The sequence below is a fragment of the Phodopus roborovskii genome, unplaced genomic scaffold (genome assembly GCF_943737965.1).
Source record: "Phodopus roborovskii unplaced genomic scaffold, PHOROB, whole genome shotgun sequence".
NCBI classification, from domain to species: Eukaryota; Metazoa; Chordata; class Mammalia; order Rodentia; family Cricetidae; genus Phodopus; species Phodopus roborovskii.
The window spans coordinates 15,933,515-15,961,008 of NW_026125295.1; the positions used below are offsets into that span (position 1 = coordinate 15,933,515).

General features: G+C 43.9%; 1 protein-coding gene across 1 annotated transcript in view; it reads left to right on the plus strand.

Moving 5' to 3' along the window:
* The window catches only part of Col6a5 (collagen type VI alpha 5 chain), an 89,489-nt gene that overhangs the window by 27,760 nt on the left and 34,235 nt on the right, over positions 1–27,494 (plus strand). The window contains exons 13-30 of the mRNA XM_051205706.1: positions 1,823–1,894; positions 2,184–2,210; positions 2,637–2,681; positions 2,774–2,827; positions 5,666–5,728; positions 6,963–7,028; positions 7,439–7,492; positions 10,891–10,926; positions 11,936–11,998; positions 13,355–13,417; positions 14,395–14,457; positions 16,192–16,254; positions 18,704–18,754; positions 18,856–18,891; positions 20,562–20,624; positions 22,253–22,315; positions 25,152–25,187; positions 25,309–25,345. Of these exons, the coding sequence (XP_051061663.1) occupies positions 1,823–1,894; positions 2,184–2,210; positions 2,637–2,681; positions 2,774–2,827; positions 5,666–5,728; positions 6,963–7,028; positions 7,439–7,492; positions 10,891–10,926; positions 11,936–11,998; positions 13,355–13,417; positions 14,395–14,457; positions 16,192–16,254; positions 18,704–18,754; positions 18,856–18,891; positions 20,562–20,624; positions 22,253–22,315; positions 25,152–25,187; positions 25,309–25,345 (955 nt within the window). The remainder of the gene's footprint in view (positions 1–1,822; positions 1,895–2,183; positions 2,211–2,636; positions 2,682–2,773; positions 2,828–5,665; positions 5,729–6,962; positions 7,029–7,438; positions 7,493–10,890; positions 10,927–11,935; positions 11,999–13,354; positions 13,418–14,394; positions 14,458–16,191; positions 16,255–18,703; positions 18,755–18,855; positions 18,892–20,561; positions 20,625–22,252; positions 22,316–25,151; positions 25,188–25,308; positions 25,346–27,494) is intronic.

Sequence of the window (27,494 nt, forward strand, 5' to 3'; positions counted from 1 at the left end):
AGAGTATGACTTCATGATTAAATGCTGCCCAGAGGCTTGGAAGGCTCTTCGCTTGGCTCATCACCCATGAGTAAAACTTGGAGGGAATGAAGCCCCTTGGGTGGCTTCTCTAGGCACGAGGAGTGTTCAGTTCATAATGTTTATATTGTTTAAAGCATGGACTCTGGAAAGAGACTTCTAAGGCCTGACCTAGGGGTGAGACCTTGACCAGGATGTTTAACTTCTTGACAATTCTTCTAGGATCCAAGGCTGACCTAGCTTGTTTTAAAAGCACCACTAAGGGAGTGTACTAAGTGGCTCACTTTGTAGCCTCAGTGGGGTCTCAAACACGACCACACCTGTGTAAGTGTGCTTTTGTGTGTGTTGACTCAGCCCCCCTGCCCTACTGAGGACCCATAGCTGGCTGAAAGTTCAGGCCATGGGAAACTGAAGTCTAAAGTCCTCTCAGCCTCTAGTGAGCGTGGGCAACACACCTTGGGCCTGCAGGACCCTGGTTTTCAGAGTCAAGGAAGTGAGACAGGGAAAGGAGGCTTGCATGTCCCCTCCCTCATGAGGAAGCTGTGTTAGTGGTTTTTCTTGTTCTTCTGAAAAGATACCCCACAAAAGCATCTTAAGAAAGGAAGGGTTTGCATTGGCTTATGATGCGAGGGAGTGGTTCATCAGAGTGAGTAAATCATGGGGCAGGAGCAAATCAGTGCGCAGTCTGTGGGGTGGGACCCTGAGGCGTATGGTTACATTCCAGAGAGGGATGAGTGCCCTGCTCAGCCCCTTCCCCTCTAAATGACATTTCTTAGATAACCCCCCTCTCCAGATAGCCCCCTATCCAGATAGCACCCCCTTCTAGATATCCTTCCCTCCAGATAGCTTTCTCCTCTTCAGATGATAGCTTTCTTCTTTTTATACAGTCCAAGACCCAAGCCCATGGAACGGTACGACCCACATTTAGTTTCTTCTTCTTCTCCTTCTTCTTCTTCTTCTTCTTCTTCTTCTTCTTCTTCTTCTTCTTCTTCTTCTTCTTCTTCTTCTTCTTCTTCTTCTTCTTCTTCTTCTTCTTCTTCTTCTTCTTCTCCTTCTCCTTCTCCTTCTCCTTCTCCTTCTCCTTCTCCTTCTCCTTCTTCTTCTTGTACCCTAATCAAGAATATCCCTGGTTTTTTATTTTTTAAGACAAGGGAATCTCATGGACCTGGAGTTTGTTGGAAGGGGCTGGCCTCTAGCAAGAGCCCCAGGGTTCCACCTGTCCTTATACCCATCCCCAGAGCTGGGATTAGACACATACCACTATTCTTGGATTTTTAAAATGTGGGTTTGGGGATCAAACTCAGATCCTTCTGATCATGCAGAAAGCCCATCCCTGCCTGATCTCTGCAGTCCAAGGAGAGGCTCCCCTGCCTTCATGCTCTGTTCTTGCAGTAATGTGTCTTCCCATCTGTCTCTGCTCAGCTCTAGCCATGGACACTGAATGGCTTTTCTATGTCAGCAGCTCTGCCTTCCCCAGGGTGGCATCAGAGTCCTGGGCATGATACCATGGGGTCACTGAGCAATTAGAACTGTGGCTAGGAGGCAAAGTGGCCTCATTCGCTGATGGGGAGTAAAGAGGTTGAGCTCACGTCAACCCATTTGTGACTTGTGAGGGAACCCTAAAGGCTGACAAGGAAAGTGTGTGAAATGGGGATTGTGGGGGTGTGAGAGGTGGGGGGGGGAGTCTGGGGACTGCAAAGGAGGAATTGCATTGCCACAAGCTGTGGCTCAGTGATCCAAAAGCACACTGCGGACAGCTTCCGGTGAAAGCATCTCTTTGGATTCATGTCTGGTTTCACTTTAGGGAAGACGAGGAGAAATTGGACCTCAAGGAGACAGAGGGATCACAGGATGTCCGGGGACTCGAGGCCAAAAGGTAAGCTTTGCCTGGCTCATTGTGCTCACTCTCCTGTGACACCCTCCTGTCTACTGTAACGCTGTCTGGTGTCCTCTGACCCATCACCTCTTTATCTTTTCTGGTTACATGTGCTAGTTCACCTGTCTGTGGACAAGTCTTGAACATTCACTTATTTCCACCCAGAACCACTATGTGGGTGTGTAGCCAGAAGCAATTAAAGAGACAATGCTCTCAAGGGAGGCAGCCCCTTCCTGCTTCACAGTTAGAATCCCCTTCCGCCTTTGACAATGTCTTAATTTTTTTGCAGGGAGTCAAAGGATTTGCTGGAGCTCAGGTACAGTATTTGCTTCTCAGTCAAGTTTTGTCTCCTAGCTTGGATTCTCATTTCCTAACAAGCGCATGTCAGAGACCTCTGTTGATGAAAGTTTTCTGGCCAGTAGGGTCCCTCTGCCCTTGAGAGCCCCAAATAAACATACATCTATGTATTTCCACGTGGTCTTGGCTTACCGGAGAATGCCTTGCACGTCCTCTCTTCCTGGGCTCTACATGATGACTCCATCTGCTTATGTTTCCCAGAATTCTCCTCATCTCCAAGCCCTGCCTATACTATCTGCCTGGCCAATCAGCCAATCAGTGTTTTATTCATCAACCAATAAGAGAAGCATACATACAGAAGGGCAACCCCCATCAGACCCCCCCCCCGACTGATTCAGTCTTGTATTGTAACCAGTGTTCTTGAGAGCTGTCTGTTGTCCCTCAGGGAGAACACGGAGAAGATGGGCTTGACGGACTGGATGGAGAAGAGGTAAGCCATCTGTCTCCTCTTTTTGAGTTATCATGAAGCCATTATGAGGTTGATTTTTTTTCTAAATGAGGTTTTATTTTATGTTTGTTTAGGGATTTTATGGATTTCGTGGAATAAAGGGGGAAAAAGGTGACCTTGGCTCTCAGGTAACTCTCTTCACTAATGAAGTAGTCCCTGGTGACAGATTTAGCCCTGTTTGCTGTGCTTGAATTTAGGGATAAAATTGACAGGTGACTTCACCACTATCTTAGTTATTTTCTTCAGGCTACACTCAAATACCTGACCTTTCTGGATACCCCCAAATCATCTGGACACCCCCAAAAGCATTCAGACACTTCAAAGCATCTGGATACCTCCAAAGCATCTGGGTACCCCCAAAAGCATCCAAACACCCCCCAATATTTGGACATCCCTCAAAGCATCCAGATACCCTCCAAAACAACTTAAGGGAGAATGTTTATTTTGACTTACTCTTCAGAGGAATGTAGTCTATTTTGGTAGGAGGGTCTTAGTCCATGGCCCTGGCCAGGAAACAGAAGGGGAATGGCCAATGCTCAGCCCTTTCCTTTTTACTCAGTCAAGGACCTCAGCCTCTGGGATGGTGCTGCCTACAATCAGGGTGGATCTTCCTTCCTCAGGGTAAACCTTTTGGGATTGGGGGCAACCCTTACAGAAATACCCAAAGGTGTGTCTCATTAGTGTCCTGAGTGTTTATTAAACTCAAGTTGATAAAATTAACTACCACTCCCAGCACTCGGGAGGCAGAGGCAGGCGGATCTCTGTGAGTTCCACACCAGCCTGGTCTACAAAGCTAGTTCCAGGACAGGCTCCAAAACAATACAGAGAAACCCTGTCTCAAAAAATTAATCACCCCAATCATGCAATGAAAGTCTGTGGCCAACAGATACCATTCTTTGTCTTGGGACTACTGTATTAGTTCTTGTTCTATTGCTATGACAAAATTCCCTGACCAAAAGCAACTTAGGCTTTGTTTTAGTCTATGGTTCCAAAGGGAGAGAGGTCTCATAGTGGGGAAGGCATGGCATGGCAACTGGAGCAGGAAGCTGGCTGATCAAATTTCATCCACATATAGGGAAGAGAGTGAATTGGAAATGGGTGAGACTATAACCTCCCCCCCCACCCCGCTCCAAACCAGGCTCCAGTGATGTACTACCTCCAGCAAGGCCCCGCCTACCAAAGGCTCCGCTTCCTAAAGGCTCCGCCTCCTAAAGGCTCCGCCTCCTAAAGGCTCCGCCTCCTAAAGGCTCCGCCTCCTAAAGGCTCCGCCTCCTAAAGGCTCCGCCTCCTAAAGGCTCCGCTCCTTAAAGGCTCCGCCCCTTAAAGGCTCCATGATCTCCCCAGACAGCCCTGCTAACTGGGGTAGGGACAAGTGTTCAAATATATGAGCCTCTGGGGCACTGAGTTTCTCATTTAAACTGCCATAACTACCATGTCATTTTCAAGAACTTCCAGCTAGAAAAATTCAATGTGTGAGGTCTTTCTGTGCTTATGTTTCTCAGAAGTCTGTAAGTGAACATGTTTGGTCATTATTAGCCTTTGTTTTCTTTCATGATACCAAAAACAGAAAGAATGAAAAAGTTGATTTGGATGCGTTGGAGTTATAAATCATAGTGAAATATTTTGCTTATTGTAAATTCATCCCAACAGATCTACTTATTTATTTATCAAAGGTTTTTGAACATCTGTAACATACCAGACACTGAATTACTTTGTCAAGAAGTCAGAGATTGGAGTGGGACCAGTGTAACCCTCATCCTCAGGGATTCTGTGGTACACAGAAATGTCTGGGATCACTTGGGGTCCTTCTGACACCAGTCAGCTTGGTGGGAGTGTCCAGGGAGTCTTCTGGAAACCAGAAATAGTGAATTGCAATTAGCAAGGTGCAGATGTGGAGGAAGCACATTCTAGACAGAGGGTGAGCAAGTACATGAAACAGTGGTCCACTGGAAGAAACAGAGTGCAGGTGGAGGAAGATGGATTTCAGTAAGAGGCTGTTAGACCGTGTGTGTGTGTGTGTGTGTGTGTGTGTGTGTGTGTGTGTGTATGTTCATGTATGTATGTATCTTGGGAAGGGTTTAAGCAAAAGACAATAAAGATGGTGTTTTAGAAATATTATTCAGACGTAGTTCAGGGACTGTTGGCATTGATATAGATATAAGGAGGGATGAGGGGTAGGTTCATAATAATTGACATGAGATGGGATGAAGCCTTCAGGTAAAGCAGTCTCAGAGAGAACAGACACATGAAATATTAAGGGTATGCAGGGACCAGCCTAGGGTGGGTCAAGTAGGCATGTGGGTATAAGAAGTCACCCTCCAATGTAGAGTGAGGCCCACCTTAGTATTGCTCCCCTAGAAGCCTCTCTTGTCCCATTGTAACCACCCTGGACCAGGGACATATGCTTTGCCAATGTAGGAAAACAGGAAATCGGGGAATCAATCAAAATGTCTCTAGGGACTGTAGTCTGAAAAATTTCACTGGAAAATTGTTTGGGGGTTGCAGTAGAAAACCCATGGGGCCACATTTCTGATGGACATCAAATCGCTAAATTGTTGAAATCATCCAATTAGGACAGCCAATGTCAATGCTTAAATTTAAATTCATTGAAGTGAAAATTCTATTTCACTATTTCTATTTCACTAAACTCATTCCAAGTGTCAGCCTATACAAAGATGCTTAGTGGCTACCATGGAATTTTCCCCCACTACCATGGAGCTTCCCCCTAATTGCCGAAAGTTTCATTGGACAGCCCTATGCTAGACCATGAGTAGGTTTCCTGTGTCTTAGCCTGACCATGGCTTAAACTCGAACTTGGGAAATCTACAGGCACCTGAGGGAGGCATTAAAACATGAAATATTTTATCTGATTGCCTGTCTACTGCTTGGCATTTAACTATAAAAGCCACCTACAGGATAACATGGAAGCTTGTCTTATTTGTCTGTTTATCTGTCTGTATTTTCAGGGCAGCCCAGGTTCCAGAGGTACCCCTGGGGAAAATGGAGAGAAGGGCTTCCCAGGGGATCCCGTAAGTTGTTAGACTTAATTAACTCTGAATTTATCTCAACACAATTCTGCTGTCATTCCCCTTATTGACTCCTACTGAAGTACAGGCACAAGTTGGCCTAGGGAGCTGGACCAGTTGGTGTTTGTTACCTAGGGCTTTTTTATTTGGGGGGAAATCTGATATGGGCTGATTACTTGAAAAGCCCAGAAAAGGCATCTAAAGTTCCATTATATGAGTTCTCACGGTGTGTTGAGACTTCCAACTTTCTGTGGTGTAAACTTCATTTTATTTGTCAGATTTCTAATCTTGCATCCCAGAGCTTGATTTATTTATTTCTTGCTTGTTTGTTGGTTTAACAGTGTCGGGACTGAAACCCTGGTCCCGGTGCCTGCTAGGCGAGCACTCTACCATTGAGCTGAATCCCTCGTGAGAGCCTCTCTCTCAGACTCAATTATAGGAGGCTTTCATTCCGAGTCTGAGGGAATGGCCAGTGCCTTTGCAAAGCCACTGCAGGGAATGTTACTGCGTGGCCAGTGCTCTCAGAAAACTGCTTCAGCTATCAAATTGCATTCAAACTGGGGCAAATGTTCCTTTTAAGAGCTTCAAGTTGGAGATTCCCCGTATACTCCATCTCTTAGCTTGAATTAGCCCAGTGGTTCTCAATCTTCCTAATGCTGTGATGCTTTAATATAGTTCCTCATGTTGTAGTGACCCCTCCAGGCATAAAATTATTTCCGTTGCTGCTTCATAACTGTAATTTTGCTACTGGTATGAATTGTAATGTAAGTATTTTTGGAGATAGAAGTGTGCCAACCCACAAGTTGATAACTGCTGAAGCCTAGCACTTAAATATTATACCATCACACACACACACACACAGAGAGAGAGAGAGAGAGAGAGAGAGCCTGGTGGCACAGGCCTGTAATTCCAGTTACTCAGGTTGCTGAAATAGAGTCTCAGGCCACCTGAGAAACTTCATGAGACCCATCTTAAAAAATCTCCCAGTGATAAGAGATGTTCCTGAGATGCTCAAAGCCCTAGGTTTAACCCCAAATACCACACAGGGAAGGAAAAGAAAAAGAAAACGGAATGGGGCACACACTTGTCATCCTAGAACTCAGAAGGCTGAGGCCAGTGGGTCACAAGGTCAAAGCCAGCCTGGGCGCTATAGCAAAGCTCAGTGTCCGAACCGATGAATGAGCTCCCTCACTCTGATGCTTCTGGGTTCTAAAACATTTCTGAAATCATCTCCTAGGGTAACCCAGGACGAGACAGCACCACCAAAGGCCAGAAGGGCATCAAAGGAGACCGAGGAAGACAAGTAATTGGGTCTATGTTACATAGATAAGTTGACTAATTCCATTTTTGAGCTAAATACGTTTAACATGGTATATGAGCAAACGCCCTCCAAATCATCTATAGTTAAAAGAGAATAAGGCATATCTGAAGTAGGCCATACTTTTGGGGGCATTATTAATTTTTGAGAACATGGTAATATATGTCATTAGTCATCATTTGCTTATGGCACCTTGCTAACCCTGTCCTGGTTGATAGCCCTGTCCTCATGTGCTCATCTTATCAACAATGTCACGATACAGAATGACTCCAGCATGACTCCCTGATTCTGCTGTCTTGATGGCATTTGATGTTTTGTGTTGATGGCTTTATTACGTACTCAGGACTTATAACCTACTTTTGACTTATGGTTTTGGGAAATTATTGTGTTTCTAGGGGAGAACTGGGCAGAAGGGGACACAAGGCAGTTCTAGCCCCAGAGGGAGCAGGGTAAGTATCTCTCAGACACTTGTCTCCTTCCTTATCCCTTGTGATGGACACAGAACCATGGTGATCATCCATGGCTGCTGAGGTAGCACACCCATGGCTGGTGCATTCTGAATCTTGGCACTGCTGACCTTTTGGGACCTGAGAAGTCTTTCTTATGAAGGCATGTCCTGTACCTCATAAGATGCTTGACAACAACCCCAGACTCTGCCTTTCTGCCTACCCATTTGTGACATCCAAAAATGTCTATAGCAGGTTGGCCTGGGAGGCAAAAGTCATCCCTGGCTGAGAAACACTGTGCTGCAATCTGCCCTTGCCTTTCTACCTTCAAGGTGTTTTGAATGCCTTTAAAGAGAGCCAATGGCTTGAACACAAGCACTCTTCTCTCCTAACTTAGCATCGGGGAGTTATGTCAGAACATCATGGACTGGGTAGATAGATGGAATCTCATGTTCTTTACACATTGACAAAGGGGAGGGGGCAGAAATGGCTTCTTCCAGAATGGACTCCCAAGCACTGACTACTAGAGCCAACTTATTGGCAGTCTGGAGGCCCTATGGTAGCTTATAGTGTCATGTGATATGAAGCCTACCTCCCCCCCCCAAAAAAAAAACCCTACTTGATTTCCTTCAGTTTTTAAGGACCAACCAAGAAACCACATCACTTTTCGTGAATTACTGAAGTTAGAGATTATGGTTATTTACTTTTCTGGGGGAAGAGACCTCTATGTTCCCCCAGCTGGCCTAGAAGTCACTACGTAGACCAGGCTGGCCTTAAACTGACAGGAAATCCTCCCCCCCCCCCCACTGCCCTCCGTGTGCTGAGATTGCAGCTGTGTCCATCACACCTGGCTAGAGAGGACATTTGTATTAAAAGCTCCATTTCATACTCAACAGGAATGTGATAACAGAAGACTGCTGAGAACCCTGGACTTGGCCCTAACTCGCTCAGGGGGAATGAAAACCCTTGGCTTTGTTTTCCGGGTGTTGGATTGTTCTCATCCCTTGAAGGCAGCAGTCTGCCGCCCTTTTCCCTGGGAGGTTGCTTTTGAGCCCATCTTGCCTTTGTTTATCCTGAAAGGCAAAGCTCCCAAGCCAGAGGGGCTGGGCTTCTCATGCTTCTGGGACCATTCCCTGGGACCCTGCCTTCCCAGCTCAAGAGGATCAAGATGTAATTGGGGGAAGCAGCAGAGCAGTGAGAAGGGCTAAGTGTTGCACAGTTTAGAGATAAATATCTGTTGGCTTGGGAGAAAAGGGATTTTAGTTTGAAATCAGTTTATAACTGACACATAAATCATGCACTTTAAAAACAGATGTTGGGGAGCAGAGCTGGGATTACTCCTTGGACACACTAGTCAGTGACTTTTAAATAAGGACAGAAGGACCTCAGCCCCTTCCCCACCTTTTACCCATTTTCCAGCTTACTAACTTTTCTTTGGAATTAAATAAGGCAACATTCACATTCATGTTCATAGTCATGTTCAAGCAATCTGGGGCTTTTTTACCCTCTCCCCGACATTTCCAACATAGGCCAGAATTTTGTCATGAGACTCAGAGCATCTTAAGTGGATAATGGATTGTAAACAGCACAGCTCAAACCCAGGCATGGGCTCCCCGTGTGACTAAACTTCAGCCTGCAGAAATTAATCATCACACCAGCTGTTACTAAAACAATGGCTCAACACACTGACAACCACACAGGAGGTCACAGTTCAGGTCACATTTTGGTGGCCACTTGCAAATAGTCCTTATAACACTTGCATTTCTAATATATCACCCATTTTGTACCAGGTCCTGATCTAATCACTTTCAAATACTCGTTTAAAGAAGCTGGCTGGGTGGATTATTATCATTATATTCACACTATACATAAGTAAATCAAGGTGGCTTGGGTAACTTGCCCTAAGTCACAATAGATAGTAAGTGGCTGGGGTTTGAGCTTAGACCACCTCACTTCAGAGTCTATGCTCTTAACCACGGTGTGAGGTTTATTGTGCAATTACTCTGTGCCGCCTACACACAAAGCCATGGAACCAAAGACAAGGCCCTGCCTGTAAGGCCGATGTTGTGCAAAGCTACTATACAGGATGAGCATTATTATTCCTTCCGGCCTGCCTTCTCTAACCACCTCTTCTTCTTTTTGACACAGGGTCTCTCTTATCCTGTAGATCAGGCTGGCATTGAACTTACTATGTTGACCAGGCTGGTCTTGAACTCAAGGTCTTTGTGCCTTGGCCTCTCAAATGATGTGATTATAGGCTTGTACCACTGTGACCAGTTCATCCTTGCTTTCTTTTTTATTTTCCATTTGTGTGAGCATGTATGCGTGTGTGTGTGTGTGTGTGTGTGTGTGTGTGTGTGTGTGTGTGTGTATGTGTGTGCGCACTGGCCATTTACAGGTAGCTGTGAACCATCTGCAAGAGCAGCACACACTCAGCTGGGGGGGGGCACCTCTCCAGCTCCTGTCCTGGCTTTTTCATGGAGACAGTCTGTGAAGTCGTGGCAACAGTATCCTCCACCTTCACTGACTTTTTATCCCCTCTATTTTCCTATGTCAAGAACATCAACTAGTCATAGCCAAACAGCTGACGAGTTACTGAGTAACTTCTCCCAGAGGGTTATTTTAAAAGTCTAATACCCAGTGGAGCTGACATTTGGTTGGATGATTTATCCTGGGGAGGTGGGAAACTGAGAGAAAACAGCAGTTCTGAAATCATTCTTACACAGTAAATGAATACATGCAACTGCTTAAAATAATCATAGTTGGTTATCACATTACGTGTGGATTGGTGGTTGAGAATGTTCTGTAGCCATCGCAGTGAGAGGGGATGTAAGCAGATTTTATTGCGGCAGATTGGGGAAAATAAGTTAGGATCTGGGGGCCTGAGGCGTTGTCCCTCTTGGCCCTTCTCTGTCCCCATAGACATGTGACATGAGCTCCCTCCCAGAGAGTATAGATTTGAGAGCCAGCCTTGCTTTTTGTGATAAACCTAATTAGTAGCATCTAGACCACACAAAGGAGCAGCGAGCAGCAGCCATTTTCTACCTGAGGAATCCTCCGGAGCCAGACTAAATGGGGCCCGAGTGACGATGCCCCCCCCCCCCCGCAATTGTGGGATTGCAGGGAGTGAAAACAATTTCTTCGGGGTGACCCAGACCTCCAAATAGCCCCCTCAATAACTTTCAGAGGCTGTTAGACTGCGGCAAGGTTACAGTGACTTTTACATTGGGTTGCCATTGGTTCCCTAAATGTTAATGTGCAATTAAATAGCCAATGTGAAACCTGCCCTGCCGAGGCTCCCAGGAAACCCCTCTATGAATGGGGACTGGGAAGGGCTGGTTTGCCTCAAGGACGCCCTGTCTGGATATTGACTGATACCTTCCTTGCTTTTGGTGTTTCAGGGAATGGAAGGCCGGAGGGGACCCCCTGGTCCCTCGGTAAGTTTTCTTTACTTCCTGTCCTCTGTGGTAGGGGTCTGAGGGCATTTCTTCTGTGTACACGGGGCTGGGCAAATAGCATTTGACAGGGTGTTCTAGGGATGTCCAGCCATGGCCATGAACCACTAATGAGTGGGAAGCACAAGCAGTTATCCAGTCACCTTCCTGAAATGGGACAGGCCTCACTAAGGCAAAGCCTCCCTCAAGAAAAAAACAAAACAAACAAACAAAAAAAAAAACCTCCCGACAAACAAGGAGAACACAGGCAATCCCAAATGTCACACCCTTGACTCAGTGTCACATGTATTGGGAAGCAGCGTGCAAGAAAGTGAAATTCTTGCTACTGCTTCTATCCAAATTATTATTAGCTATATATTGCTGGCATTCCTTCCATGTTTTTCTTTTTTAAAACTTGTTTCTAATTATCATGCAGGTATTTGGTATCATTTATGGCATTTTCAAAGAAAATTTGTGTCTTAGTTACTGTTCTATTGCTGTGAAGAAACACCATAACCAAGGTAGCTTATAAAAGAAATCACTTAATTGGAGTCTTGCTTACCATTTCTGGAGGTTAGCACATGACCATTGTGGCAGGGAGCATGGCATTGGAGCAGTAGCTAGGAGCTTCATCCTGATCCGAAGGCCCCAGGCTGAGAGAGAATGCCACTGGGCCTGGTGTGAGCTCTAGAAACCTCAAAGCCCACCCCCAGTGACATACTTCTTCCAACAAGGCCACACCTCCTGATCCTTCCAAAATAGTTCCATCACGTGGGAACCAAACACTGAAATACATGAGCATATGTGGGCCATTTTCATCTAAACCACCATAGTTTATTTGAGTCAATTGTCCTTCCCATTCCCATCTTTATGAAAATTAAAAACATACTTGCGTTCACTCATGACAGTTGGAAAAATAAGATCCCAGGCAGTAGAAAGGCAGATGAACCAAATGATATACCTGGGAACCATGCAGAGAAAATCTTAACACTGAAAACTCTTTTTTCCTTAGGGGGAAGCTGGAAACCCGGGGCCTCAAGGTACCCAGGGACTAGAAGGACTGCAAGGCCCACAGGTATGCTGGGTATTTCATAAATATGGGAAAATGGCGTGGAGCCGTTCTGGTGGGAAGAAGACAGGTAGCTCATTATAAAATCACACAACAGAGGGGCTAGAAAGATGGCTCTGTGGTTAAGAGCATGTAATACTCTGCTAAAGACTGGACTTTAAATGTTCAGTACCCAGGTGGAATGATTCACAACAGCCTGTGACAGCAGTTCCAGGGGATCTTACGCCCTCTTCTGGCCTCCCTGAGCACCTGCACTCATGTGCACAGACACACATACTTAAAATAAATAATAAAAATTGAAAAGTATATTCAACTGGTTAATTTTTTATTTTGTTCCACCAAATTTGCTCTAACATGTGCAGCTCATCAATGAGTCTAGAGAGGCAAAAAAATATGCTCTGTGTTCACCTTGCATTGTGCCTAGGTATTGGTAAGAATGGGTAATTAACAGATTTATTATTATTATTATTATTATTATTATTATTGCACACTGGGTTGCTGAAGTCACATCACTCCTTGAGGATGGCTTTGCCACACCTGTGTGTTGAGTCACCATGGATCCCACTCTGTATTGAGCTCATTTTAAACCTGGGCTCATCTGAAAGAGTCTGTGTAGAAATGCCTGTTTTTAAGGCTTTTCAGGAACCTCTTTTTTTTTTTTTTTTTTTCCTCAGAAAGTCTGAGGTTAAAAGTAAACTAATTTAGATTCTCATGAGTATTTCTGTGGCCCAGTACATTCTACAGGTTGGGTATTCTGGGAAACAATCTAGACTTGTCCAGATGTTTTTGGCTGGGTGTGGGATGGCAGTCACTACAGATGCTCTGGGATCCTTTGACACTAGTGGCTTGAGAGTCATTCGGTGACTTCTAGTCTCCCCAGCCATGCAAGAGAACTGTGTGAGTCCTATACATGAAACACGGCAGAGAGAGAAACTTCCCTTTGGCTGGCAGATGACCACTACCCTTTGCTCTTCAGTGCCAACTTGGACCAACTGATTCCTGTATTTTACACATTGAGAAAGCATGTCGGTCCAGAGAGACATCACACAGATATATCTGATGGTTGTTTGTATCTCCATGGGTTTATTTATTTCCCTTTTGATCTATTTTTATCTCTCCCTGTAAAAGAAGGATGAGACTCTTATGTCCAGGTGGGGAATCCCTTAATAAGATCTATGCCACTGTGTCTGGGACCATCCCCAGTTATTCTTCTAAAAAAGATGTATCTCACATCAGGAAGGCTGCTGGGAGGGTAGACCATTGCTCTATCTCCACAGGGGGTGTTTCAAAAGCATCTACTAAGAGGCTGAGTTTCATTGACATCACACACATTGTATTTGTTGTTGTTGTTATCACAAAAAGGGGTCCAGTGGAAATCGCGGCGGGAAAGGAGAAGAAGGAAGTCAAGGGTATCAGGGTCCTCAGGTGAGTGACTTGGAGACTTTAGGGTCAATGACTCCTGACTTTTAGTTTCTCTTATTTCAAAAGTCCTTCATATGTTGTGCATTTCATGTCATTATATGAACGTTTATTTCATTTTTTGAGTTACGACAGATACATTTTTAGCCCAGCTCAAGTCCTTTATGGTCCTTTATACCTCGATGGTTCATTCCTCCTCCTCCTTTGGTGATTTCTTTTCTTTTACTCTGAAAGCACACGCTCACTCCCTCAGCTTAAGAAAGCATTTGGAAGACTAAAAAAGAGCATTTCCACTCTGAATGAATTGTTCTTGTACTTTTAAGTTTTTCTATGCATGCATCTGTCTCTCCATGGACCACAGGCATTTGACTGTACAAAGATCTGGGCTTACACAGTCCTGTTTGATTCTTAAGCCTGGTTTTCACATTCAACATTTGAATGAGTTTCCCAAGTGAGGAACGGGAGTTTGGATGGTGGGGGGTTTGTATGAAGCACTTGATTCTATTGGGTCCTTCACTTCTGCCAGTGAGAGCTCAGAAGGCAGGGGATGCTCGACTATGCTCAGTTATATCGTCCTAATGGGTTGGTGAAGGATCTCATGCCCCGTAGTTTTAGATTGAGACATTGAAATATGCCCTGCACTCCATGATAGATGTGTCCATAGTTCTGTGGTATGTGCACATGGCAGAGATGTGTTGCAGGGAATTTCCCCTCACTTGGAAAGAAGGCTGACTGAGTCAAGGAAGCTTTTAGATCCACCACCACCCCCTCACCCCCGCCAAGGTCTCACATGGAGCAGTGAATTCCTGGCAGATGCAGAGCTGAGGCCCATTGCTTACTCTCTCCCCTGGCTCACTGCCTTTTCTGTTAAGGAGGCTTCTGGGACTGTTGGGATGATGTAAATTAAGTGCCACGTTCCTACAAGGTTTCCAGGAATTGCTGCAGGGGTGGTGCCTTTTGCATCTCTTTTTCTTTGTTTTCAGGGTTCTCCTGGGCCAGCAGGATCTAGAGGGAGTATTGGAAGACCTGGGTTTTGGGGGAGAAAGGTAAACATTATTTCTCATTGGTTTCAAATACTGGGGACAAGAGCAGCTACATTTTCTCCAGAGCTGTGTGGAAATCCCTCACATGACTCAACCCAAGCACCATGCTCAACCACTTGCATGCTGGGAATGTGTTCTCTCCCATCCACTGAGCAGAGAATTCCTTACTGTCTACCTCTGTCTAGGAAGCTATCCCGATTACAAGGAGAGTTACCTGCCCATCCCAGAACACTACTGAGAATCTTCCCAGCTCCATATTCCCTGAGCAGGAGTACATTTGTTGACTGAGCTGAATGAATGGATCTGAACTCAGTTTTTGTGTCAGGCCCGCCATGGCTAAGGTAGCTGTGGTGGAGACGGACAGAGTCAACTACTGTCCTCATGTCAACCTGACCCTCTGCTTTCATTCCTCAGGCTCTGGGGTCTGTGTGGCTACAGAGGAGGCCTGCTGGGTTTGTTGCTCTCTTGTCAAGGCCTCAAAACTCTTTCATATTTGAGCCAAGGACCTAAGGTTTCTTTTTCTACAGAGTCCAGAAAACTACACTGACATTTTCCCATTGGGCAGATCTCAAGTTTAACTGCTAACAAGACAGGGCTGGAGCAGTAGCTCAGTTGGTAAAGGGCTTGCTGTACAACATGGGGACCTGAGTCTGATCCTCTAGAACCACATAGAAATCTGGGCACCGAGGTGCTACCCAGCCAGTCTAGCTGAATTGGTGATCTCCTGGCTCTACAAGACTCTGTTTCACAAAATAAAGTGGAAAGAAACTGAGAAGGTACTTGATGTTGACCTCTGCCCTCACACACATGAACACATGTGTGCATACACAGTTCTGAACATACACAGACATCAACAAGAAAAAACTTCAAACCCAAATGGAAGAGTATTAACAAGTGGTAGTGTGAGATGTGTTAGTTAACGTGGCTGTGGCAGTCATTTCTATACATGTGTATATCTGTGTGTGTCTGTGTGCATGCATGCACACATGCTATCATGTTGTACACCTTCAGCTTACTTACAGTGTTATTTGGCCGTCAACCCTGGGGTTGGGGTGGAAGAGAAGCTCCCTGTTTAATTTCAAGGTTTCTCAACTCAGTTCCCCAAACCCCCCCCCCCCCCACACACACCATCTGCTTTTCCAGAGCCAACCTCTCTCCTCTCCTGGGGTCACTCTTCGGCTTGACTGCTCCTTCCTCAGTCCACACAGAGTCCTTTGTGCCCAGCTTCTTTGTCTCTCATTGGTCGCCTCCCTGGACCCTCAAGTCTCTTCCCTGCTCTCAAAGCAGCCCAGCTTCAACACATGGAGTTCTAACTGTCCACCTCCTTCTTTCTTTCCCTAACCACACTGTGCTTAGTGGGGGCAGGACTACATTGATCATATCAGTCCTTCATTTTCCAGAGCAATAAGCATATATTGTGTGAGTAAATACATTAGCAAACGAGTCCGTTTTCCTAGAGTGAACTTTCTACTCTTCCTTTTGCTTCAGTCTGTTGACACTAGGAAAGCAGGAAACACACTGGAAAACTACAGCCTTAAAAAGTCCTCAGAGCCTAGCCCTGAGCTCTGCGGGGTATGTTCTGCTACCCTCTGGGTAGACTGTATTGTGTATTTTATTCTAGCCCTACTGAGTGCTGGCTGCTCACTGAAGACCTTGTGTCCCCTCCTTCAGGGGACAGAACTGCATGTGGAAGGTTTGCCTTTGCTGACCCAAATGTGTTCTTACCTCTTTTCCTAGGGAGAACCTGGAGTTCCTGGAGACCCAGGACCAGTAGGGCCCCCTGGACATCGAGGAAACCAGGTATGAGGCTTTGCATACTTGGTTCTAAGGCAAGGGGAAAAGGGCAGCAAGAGGAAATGGGGGGCTGCATGGGGTTCAGTACCTGGGGTAGGAAGGCATGAGGCAGTTCTCCACCCGTGGCTGCTTTGCTGTGTGCCTGGCCTTTTTGTCGTGTGTGTGTGTGTGTGTGTGTGTGTGTGTGTGTGTGTGTGTGTGTGTGTGTGTGTGTGTGTAGGGGGGTAGGGAGGTGGGGGGCAGGATGGAGGAGATGAGCTGTAGGCAGAGAAAGTAGGAGGTGACTGAGAGCTGGGCATTTTAGTATTTTAACAACCAGAGAGGCCATGCACATACATTTTGGTTGAAAAAACAAAACAAAACAAAACAAAACAGCTTATCTTTCTCCCCTGTAAAACCCTAGAGTGACAAGAAGCAGAGGAATGGGGTCAAGACACAGGCCACTGCTTTTTAAGGCTTGCACTCAGGCCTAGTTGCTCTACTGAACCAAAATCTTAGCAGCAGAACAGCCAATAGAAGGAGAGTTATTTTATGTTAGTCATTAAATTATATGTGGTTATTAAATAGTAGAAAATTTGCCAAGTATAGCTAAGATGGAATCAACCCAGTGCCCATCTGTGGATGAATGGATAGATTAAAAACGCTGTGGCATATCTATGTGATGAAGTGCCCATCTCTGGATGAATGGATAGATTAAAAACGCTGTGGCATATCTATGTGATGAATATTATTCAGGTTTAAAAATAAGGAGGAAATCCTGCTATATGTGACAACATGGTTGAACCTGAAGGATGGTACATAAACAAAAATAAGGCAGGCAAAAAACATTTTTAAAAATCTAAAAATATGATTAAAGAAACCAAAAGAAGGCAGGCATAACAAGGCAAACACCAGAGCACATAATCTCACATATGAAACGTAAAAAGTTGTACTCAGAAACAAAGTAAAATGCTGGACTACGAGAGACCCCCATTTCAAAATAAAAAGTGCCCTTCTTTTGGGGATTCAGTTTGAAAACACAAATATTCAAAAATAGAGACAGTGTGAGTGCCAAAGTTACATTTTAAGTTTTGATCACTGTGTCATAAAGATCCATGACATTAAAAAAAATGTTTCTGATCTGCAAGCACTTTGCCCAAGGACAGATTGTTCCTGAAGTGCTGGAGGCTATGGTTTATGGGAGATAACAAGCTTTGTGTTTTTACTCCTCTAAACAAGTTTGTTTGATCCATTTGCACCCTATACTCCATCACATGTTGGCGGGAGGTACCTAGCCAGGATATTAGTCAGGATATTTGCTTGCCTCTGATTGGACCTAAAAGGAAATGCAGTGAATTATGATTTCCCTTTTTAAATTTCTGCAAAACTTGATTAGGGGCCATTTATTTCCCCCCCTGGCCAAAGTCTATCCACCTAGCCAGTATTTAATTAAAGCTAGCTTCCAATTTCCTTTAAACTGTGGCAGTGGTCTTATTCTTCATTGGTGGGATTAACAAGAGAAAAAGGGAAAATTTAAGTTTCATAGGCATGAAAATGGGAAGCGATAGAAATATTAACCCGTTTTGAAATACTCACCCTTAACATCCTAGACAAAGCAAAGAGAAAAAGAAAGTGCATCTCTGTCTCCCCTCCTGCCAGCAACTCATTCCCAGCCATTGTGTTCTCTCAACGATACTCCAGTAGTTCCAAAATAATTACTTTGAAGACAACTCCACAGCACATAGAGAGAACCGTTAAAAATGAAAGTAAAGGGATCCTGGAGAATCGTGGTGCACAATGTCAAAACGCTGGAACTTGGTCAAGCAGCAGTGGTTGCCATGGAGTCCACGACAACATTTATTGGTCGTTTACAATTCTTTTTAAAAGGATTTATTTTAATTTTATGTGTTAGTATGCATGCCTGCATATATGACTGTGCACCACGCGCATGCCTGGTGCCTGTGGAGGCCAGACGGCATCAGATCCCTGGAACTGGAGTTAAAGATGGTTGTGAGCCACCTACGAGTGCTGGGTATAGAATCCCGTCCTGTGCAAGAACAGCCAGTGCTCTTACCGCCGAGCTGTTTCTCCAACCCCCATTTTTAAGTCTTCGGTTAAATTCATCAGTAATTTTTTTTTTGTGGATCAACTCCTAATTTTCCAAGTAAGAAACTGGCAAATGGACAAATTCAGAGTGACCGCCCTTCTGCCTTCTGCAGTGATTGTAGAGTGGAGCTGGTCAAAGAAGTAGGAGGGTACACAGCAGGAAGTGAGGGGCTGGGCCTGTAGCTCACTGGTAGGATCTTTGCCTAACATACATGAGGTTCTGGGTTCAATGCCTGGGGGGGGGAAGAAAACCAGAAGTGAGATCCTCCCCCCATCCTCCCCCCCCCATCCAGAGCTCATATTTCCTAATACCACAGTCTCCCCATTGAGACAGCTTTGGAGAAACTGAAAGTAACTGATGTGTTTACAGGGAGAGCATGGCATCCCAGGCTATGGCCAGATGGGACGAAAAGGAGTTAAGGTAAATATGCAAGACAATTATTTTCACAATCAATAAATTAAACCTGGATATATGGAGAATTGGTCTGTTGACTTACATATGTTCTCTGCTGAAAATTACAGGGCCCAACAGGATTCCCTGGGGATCCCGGGCAGAAGGTGAGGCATATAAGAATTTCTTCTTGAGAACTGAGATGAGTCATTGGTTTGACTTTTGAGTCCTCTTGCCTGAGAATCCTCCCTGGCCCCCTATTTCCATCTTGTCTCTGTCAGTTGACCCAAATATCATGTTCACTAAATTTGTACCTCCAAAGTGTAATCTAATTATACTGTCTTCTTGATTTCATATCTTCCAAATTACTCATTGTCTGTTAGATAATCTGTCTTGCATGCTGTAGAGCCAGACATGACTATAATATCAGCAGGAGCCGCCCCCATTACATCTGTGGACTCTAGGGTTCTGCACTATGAATTCCCAAACTCCAGACCGCTTCTGTCCCTGTAAGACCCCAGTCAGGATGAGAAGTCTGGGTCTAAAGTAGAATATCTAATGGACCAACCGCAGGAGAACAGGCAAGTTTCAGAACATCTGAAAAGTGCTCTTCGCCGATGGGCTCCCTGAAGCAGACACAAGTTTAGGAAGAGTTTACATAAACAACTCTCAGAAAAAGAGTTCTCTTTACAGATGATCAATTTTCTGATTTATTGACAAAGGGAGAATGTAACAACTTACTGATCGATGCGAAATGAACATATTAATAAATAACTACTACCAAAGTCAGATTGAATTTCTTTAAATGAACCTTCATGGTTTTTAATTTATTTTTACATCTTATTTTCTTTTTTCCTTCCTTTTCATTGGTTGTTTGAGGTTTTTTTTTTCTCCAGTATATCTTGGTAATATTTACTCCTCCTCCAGTTTCTTTCAGATCCATTCCTCTTTCGTACCCACCAAACTTTGCCCTCCTCTCCCACTTAAAAATCCCATCAAGTACATCCTACACTGTCCTTATACTCTTAGATATGTGTCCTTCCACTGGGGCAGGGTCAACCCACCTCCAGTGACACTCTTAGAGAAAATTGTCTCTCCATCTCTCAAAGGCTATCGATTACCAACAGCTCCTTAGCTAGGGGTGGAACTTCCTGACTACTCTCCCTTCTACTCCATGCTGGGGTTCTATCCTGGCCTGAGTTTGAGCGGGTCTTGTGCACACTGTTACAACTTTTAAATCTTGAACTTAAAAATTTTAGCAATTTGCAGAGGGAGGGATGTTTCCACAGGAGTGGTAGCATTACAGATGCATGCGACTACATCTGGCTTTTTCACATGGATGCTAGGCAATTGAGCTCAGGTCCTCAATCTTGTGCCACTAGCATTTTTACCACTTGGAACATTTCCTTACCCCAAGATTATGTATGTATGCATGCATACATACAAACAGCATATATATATATGTATACATATATACATATATATATATATAATCTTCAACTTTTCTAGATAACTCATAGAACTAGAAAGTCATTCTTTAATACTTTAGGTAGTCAGCATTTCATGTTTTCTAGTATATTCTCTGGTTGTTTTTAGCAACTGGGTGGTTATCGAATTGATGTTTATGTATTGATACTTGGATTATTAGATTATTGAAATAGTTTTAAGAATATGTAACTGTGATAATCATTTAGTTCTGAGTTCATGTCAAGATGCATTTATTGCTGTGTTAGCCTTCATTACAGGATGGTTACAAGATCGGTTTAAGTATTGATTGGAGAGAAGTTTTCCACTTTTTCATAGCAAACATTTTAATATCTTGATCTATATGAATCAGGGTGATGCTGGAGACCCTGGAATTCCTGGGGGACTTGGACCCAAAGGATTCAAGGGATTGACTGTAAGTGGTTCATGATTCTAGAAAGAATACATATTTATTTGTGGTAGACCTCAGTTTTCTTACTGTGATAGTAACGTGGATTGTTGAATCATTCCAAGGGTATTTTAAAAGTCACTAGCTAGTCAGTGACCTTTGGCACACCTTAGGGCCTCTATTTCTAGAATATTAGAACTGAACCTAGTGACATACACTGTCATTTCTGGCTCTGCAATTCTATGGTTCCGTGAGTTTTAAGATTTACACACTGGTGATTGGTTGTTGGAGAAATACCAGTGCCTTGCAGTCTTTTGGAACTGAATCTGATGTTTTCCATATGTCCCAGGGGGCTGCCTGATGGTGCCATTATCCACAAGGTGACTGGATGGAGTATGGTTTTAAGGGGGGGGGGATACTGAAGTGTTCTGATTAGTAACGCAGAGCAGAAGATTGTGCTTTCTTAGGTACACATGGCTGAGATTAGCACCCTTTTATTTTGAAGTCTGAGTGCAATGTCACTGTCACTCTGGGTGTGGAAGAGATATAGTTCAACAGGCCCTTGGGTTTGCCTGCATATAGTTTTCTACTATCTCTCCTTTGATTTTGGGGAATAAACATTGTCCACTCATGTACCATCTTATATGTGGATTTTAAAATACTTATTTTTTATTTTATTAAAATAGTTTTTTTTCATATAATATATCCTGATTACAGTTTCCTCTCCCTCTACTTCTCTCAATTCTTTCCCATATCCTCTCCATCCATATCCACCCTCTTTCTGTCTGCCATTAGAAAACAAACAAGCTTCTAAGGGAATATAATAGATATAATGTAATATAATGCAACAAAAGCAAACACATTGGAATGGGACAAAACAAACACACCTATTTATTTATTTATTTAATGTGTATGAGTGTTTGTTCGCATGTGTGCATGTGTACCATATATGTGCCTGGTGCCCTTGGAGGTCCAAAGAGGGCATTGGATCCTTTGGAATTAGAGTTACAGATAGTTGTGAGATACCATGTTGGTGCCAGGAATGGAACAGCAAGTGCTCTTAGCCTCAGAGTCATCTCTCCAGCCCGTATTATTTGATCTTTATAGATGAAGATTTTTGCACAAACTTTGTGTGCCTTTTTTTGTTAGTACAAGTCCCAGCTTATGACTACTTTAAATTTAATTTTAGAGCCAGTGTCTGAGCACTGTATGCCACTAAATAAATGGTACAAGACAGAAATGGGTGTTTCACCAATGGTTAAGAGTTGTCAACTTGTACTATGAGCGAGGAATTTACCTGGTTGAATAAGATTCTACCTTTTATTTTTAAATTTTATTCATTATCATCATTCTTATTTATGATGCTGAGGATGGAACTCATACATTCTAGGAAAGCTCTCTGAGACGGACATACATGCTTCAGTCCAGCTGTTCTTAAGCACTTAGTGTATAGCTCACAACCACCTGTAACTCCAGTTCTAGGGGATCCAATGTCATCTTGCCTCTGTGGGCGCTGCATGTACACTGTCTCCTTCTACAGATACAGGCAAAACACTGACACACATAATAAAACAAAATAACATTTAAACTGGAGGCAGTCTCCATGGACAGAAAATGTAGAAACTAAACTTCTACTTCTGTGTTCCTGTTTTCAGCTCTCTCAAGGCTTGAAAGGTGAGACTGGACTACCAGGCTCTCAAGGCCCTCCCGGACGGAGAGTGAGTATATGTGGGAACTGACCGATATGTGGTGGTTTCTGGTATACCTAATGGAAAGGATGCAGAATTCAAGACAAAAGCACTGGGTTTGAGAAGCCAGTCGCTGTGTCTCTCAGTCTAATATTAAGATGAAGATGACACATCGCTGCCCTAGCCATAAAGGTAGTTGTGGGGATCAGGCAGCTGAGGGCAAACACTGTTGCTGTGATTGATCACTGAAGCCTTTGTAATATGGATGGGCTTGCCTACGTTTCATAGAGGTCTCTTGACAGAGCTCCAGCATGCAAGGCAGGTTGGCAAATAGAGTTTTCCAGAACCACTTATTGTTGCCCTTTTAGTCTTTATTTGGAGTCTAGAAAGATTTGGAAATGTAACCACACTGGTTCCATTACAAGAGAAATGTCTTCTTTGGAAGCATCTCCAGGCAGAGCCAGGCATGCTTCCCCACTCAGACCTGCATCTGTTTCCCTGCTTGTCACGTGGTTGATGACTCAGTGTCTCTCTCCTCCCCAGCAGAGTCAGGGCAGAGCTAAATACAGCCAGCACCTGGTACATGGGGGAGACCCAGATAACACTGTAAAGAGTGCATGAAACACTTATCTTGTTTTAGGCACTGAAGAATTCTTGAACTTGAGATCTAGCAAAGCAAAACTTGCACATGGTTTATTGGCCAAATTATTCCATAGTAGAATAAAGTAATTATTTGTAAAGGATACTCCACTATAAGTATCACAGATGTGGGAGAAAAGCTAGTCTATGGCTCAGTCATCTCTACTCTGGGCTCATCTCTTTTCCAGGTCCTAAGGCTGTAATGAAGGTATCCAACATCGCCTGTCTTGTGCTTGGTTCAACTGGTCTGAATTGGGGTGTGGTCTTTGTCTTGTGGTTCTGTCTGTCTGTCTGTCTATCTGCCTGCCTGCCTGAGGGTATGTCTGTGCACCATGTTCATACAGCAGCCTGTGGAGGTCAGAAGAGGCCTTGGATACTCCAGAACTGGAGTTAAAGACAGCTGGGCATGGGTGCTGGGATCTAAACCTGGGTCCTCTGCAAGAGCAGCAGGTGCTCCTAACCTCGGAGCCATCTCTCCAGCCCCTGGAGTTACTCTTTCAGAATAAACTCTTCTTCTTCTGACCTTCTGCAAAATGTAGCTCCTATTCTCTATATTATTACCCTGAAACTGTTTCTCTGTGTGACTGTGCATTCTTTCCCATTATCTGTCCTAACCTGAAAGGCAGCGAAGACGCTTAGACGCTTAGTGGTTTCTTCACTGGGTAGAATCATGGATAGTACACAGTTCTGGTTAAATCAGAATAATACCACAGGCTACCCCAGCATTTGGCAGACATTTAACTATTATTGGGCGGCTAAATAGATGTATTGCTAGATAGATGGGTGGTAGATGGTTAGATGGATGGGTGATGGGTAGATGATGGATAAATGATGGATGGATGATGCATGGGTGATGTATAGAAGATGGATTGATGATGGGTAAGTGATGGATGGTCAGACAAGTAACTCAGTTGTCATTTAGAACAGAAGTTGGCTATGCTGACATTTTTGGTTAAACTTATTGGAGGAGTAAGTGCCCAAGGGAATGCTTGAGTTTGAGTATGTAATGCTTTTTTTTTTTTCTTTCTGAAATGAACATACTAGCAAATACATTAAAAACCATGCCCAATGAGAATCCTGATCCTGGAAAGAAAAAGCAAGAGAAGCAAAGGGGAAAAAATCAAATGGAAGAAAACCAGAAATGATGTCTTTCCAGAAGCCATCTCTGCTTGATCTCATCTAGCTACTTATTCCTTTATTTTTATTTCTGAGATCCTAGTATAATTACATTTCTCCTTCCTTTATACCCTCCCAAATATTCCTCCTCATTCTCCTTCAAAATTATGACCTCTATGTTCCTTAATTATTAATTGCACATATAAGTTTATATGTATTCATAATATATGTTGTTATATATATTCCATACATATACATGCAATATATACACACATATGTGTATACACACACACACACACACACACACACACACACACACACACACGTATTTAAATATAACCTGTTCAGACTGTATAATGCTACTTGTATGCATGTCTTGGGGGCTGACTGTTTAGCACTAGACAGCCAATTGGTGTTCTTTCCCTGGGGAGGACTACCTCTCCCACTCCAAGCTTTCTTAATTGTCTATAATTCTTTATGTTGGGTTGAGACTTTATGGGCTTTTCCCATTCACTTTGGAATTGGTTGCCTACCTTTCAGTCATACTTGAGCAGTTGTGTTAGTGAGACTTCATGGGTATAGCTTCTGACATTACAAAGAGATGCACTCTCATAGTAAACCCCTTCCCTAGCTATTTATATTCCTTTGTCCCTCAGTCTTGTGCCATTTATGAACTTAGCATATATATTCTTCTTTTGTAAAAAATCTCATTTGCTATGCAATTGCCTTTGGTTCTTTCACAAATAGTGAGACTTACTGTCATTTGCATTTTAAATGTCTTGATTTGTAAGATAATCTACCTCTGCATGCTCAACCCATCCATCTCCTTTGTTCTACCCTGTGGAGAAAGTCTGCTACATATAATTAGAAAAAAGAAACATAATTAAAAAAAGACTCCTTTAAAAAATGTCTTCTAAGGATTGCATCTTCGATACAAATAAAAAATAATATACACTCTTGATAGGAATGGGAAAAGTTAACTGTAATTGACCTACTGGGCTTAACTACCTCCTATCATTTCTACTTCCAATAAAGGAAAAGGTGTTTAAATTTTTTAAAAATTTCTTACTAAAAACTGTGTTTCACAAACTAATAACTTTTCTCCCCTTAGGGTCCTAAAGGCACAGCAGGGCAGCCTGTGTATTCGGTATGTATCTCTTTATTCTTGAAAACAAACAAAACCACTGCCAGTTCATTGGAACTAAACTCCTCCACTAGAATGTTCGTGTCTATACTCATATTTGTTCTCTGTCTTTTAAACTTTCTAGCCCTGTGATCTGATCCAGTTCCTGCGGAACCACAGTCGTGAGTATCTGGACATTATGGTCAAGAGCCTTAGTGGTTGGTGAGAACATTTGGGACTGAGTGTAGAGTGGGTCTATGGAATCAGGAGGCTGAACTCTCTGGTAAGCAGCCTCTGTAATAGGATTGCCTTGGGACTGGGGGCACATCTCTCATTAAAAATGGAAAGAAAAGTATAAGACCTTGGGCTCATAAGGTGTTATGCATACAAGAAGAGACAACATGTGTATAAGAGATAAGACCAGCTCCATTAATAGTATGACAACTCTAAGCAAAATGATGGGGGGCAGAGTACTCAAGGTATGGACCATGGGCTGTAGATTTAGTTGGTTAACTACTTAACTTTTTAGATATTGGAGTCACTCAAGTGTGGGTAGTCCTTGACACCACAGAGAGAATGATGCTCCCAAGGCTGTGAAACTAGATAGACATGAGTTGAAAAGATGAACTCATGAAGTTGAGAATGAAGAAGGGTCAAGTCACACAGAATGGAGTCCCAAATCTTTTAATAAAAGGAAGTTGACAGCAAGGAAGATATGAGGTATATTGATGCATGGATTAAGATACACGAGACTCGGTTTAATAATATAGGTTTATTAAAATTTTATTTGGGGAGGAGTCACTTACACAAGAAGCCGATGACCCACAAGTTCCTGCTCCAAGGATCTACACCCAGGCTGCTCTCAGCGACCTGACCAGATCCGAGAGAGTGAGCCACCTGTCCAGACCCTAGACTGAAACCCACCCCATCACGTCTGCACCTGTGACCAGGCCCAAACGGGCATGGTCAGTGGTACAGGCAGGGTGGATGTCTCACTACAGAGGTGTTGGGGGGGGGTGGACCAATGGCTAAGAGCACTTGTGTAAAAGCACAAGGACTCGAGTTTGGGTCCTCAGCATCCACATAAGCATAGCTAGGCACTCTGTTATGGGCACACCACAGTTTTGTACATCTGTAACTCTGGAACGAGGGTGTTAGACAAAGAAGATCAAAGAACTTGCTGCTGGTTACCAGCCTGATAAGACAAAAACGAGCTCCAGGTTCAACAAGAGACTTATTCCCAAAGAATAAGGTAGAGAGGAAACGGAAGACACAGGATGTCCCTCACCACCTCCCACTCCCAGCAAGTTTCTGCATGTAAGGGGTGGGTGTACCTGCACATATGCATGCCTGCATGCATGTAGGTCAGGGAGAAGGGTTAGTGTAAATGACCTCAAGAACTCCAAGTCTCTTCAGCACAGGAGAGGAGCAGTGACAGGGAAGTGAGTGATCCGTCTGTCTTAGGCATTGCCAGCTTCCCCAGGAAGACCAGATGTCTTCCCCAGGGAGACCTGGGGTGAGAGGAGGGGTAGTCCCTGGAGAGGTTGAGATTTGGAAGGAGAAGAAGTTTTCCCAGCCAGTAATTAGCTGGAGAAGATGGGTCACATAATCCGGTAGAGAGAGTGGGTTAGCATGGAGCTCCCTCAAAGAATGGGGATAAAAGTTGGGTTTCGGGCCTTTGTGGCTTGGTACAAGGCAGCACCAAGGCTATGTTGAGATCGGAGCCTGGTCTTGCATCTGTGGGTCCCCTGTCCTACACCAGCTCTCTTTTACCCAGCCACTGGGGTCAAGTTCTATACTGGTAGCTGGGACTCTCCTGTGAGAAGAAAATTAATCCAGGAATATGGGGCAGGGTGATGACTGAGAACACAACAGGAAGCTGCAAGTGGTTAGCGCTTTGAGGGGAGCTATATAAGGAGAGTTCTGGGAAAATAAAAAACACACTAAGCAAGGTGAAGTGATTTCCCCCCCCCAAGTCACCCTACTTGCCTGTCTCAGAGGTCTGAAGTCAATACATGGAAAGATGTTTTTAGGGTTAGGATAAGGAGGAGGCTGTCGGCTACATGCACTGTCTGATGACCACAGGATTGAAACAAACACTTGGAGCTCATGTGCTATGGAGTTGGCTTGTCACTGGTGTTAATGAACTTGAGAGAGAGAGAGAGAGAGAGAGAGAGAGAGAGAGAGAGAGAGAGAGAGAGAGAGAGAGAGAGAGAGAGAGATTGGAATGATTCATTTGCTTCCCAGGAAGAAGGGAGTCAACTAAACATGGAAACTGTCAGGCCTGTGGTTTCTTAGATTTTTTTTCAGCATTTCCCTTGATGTGCATTA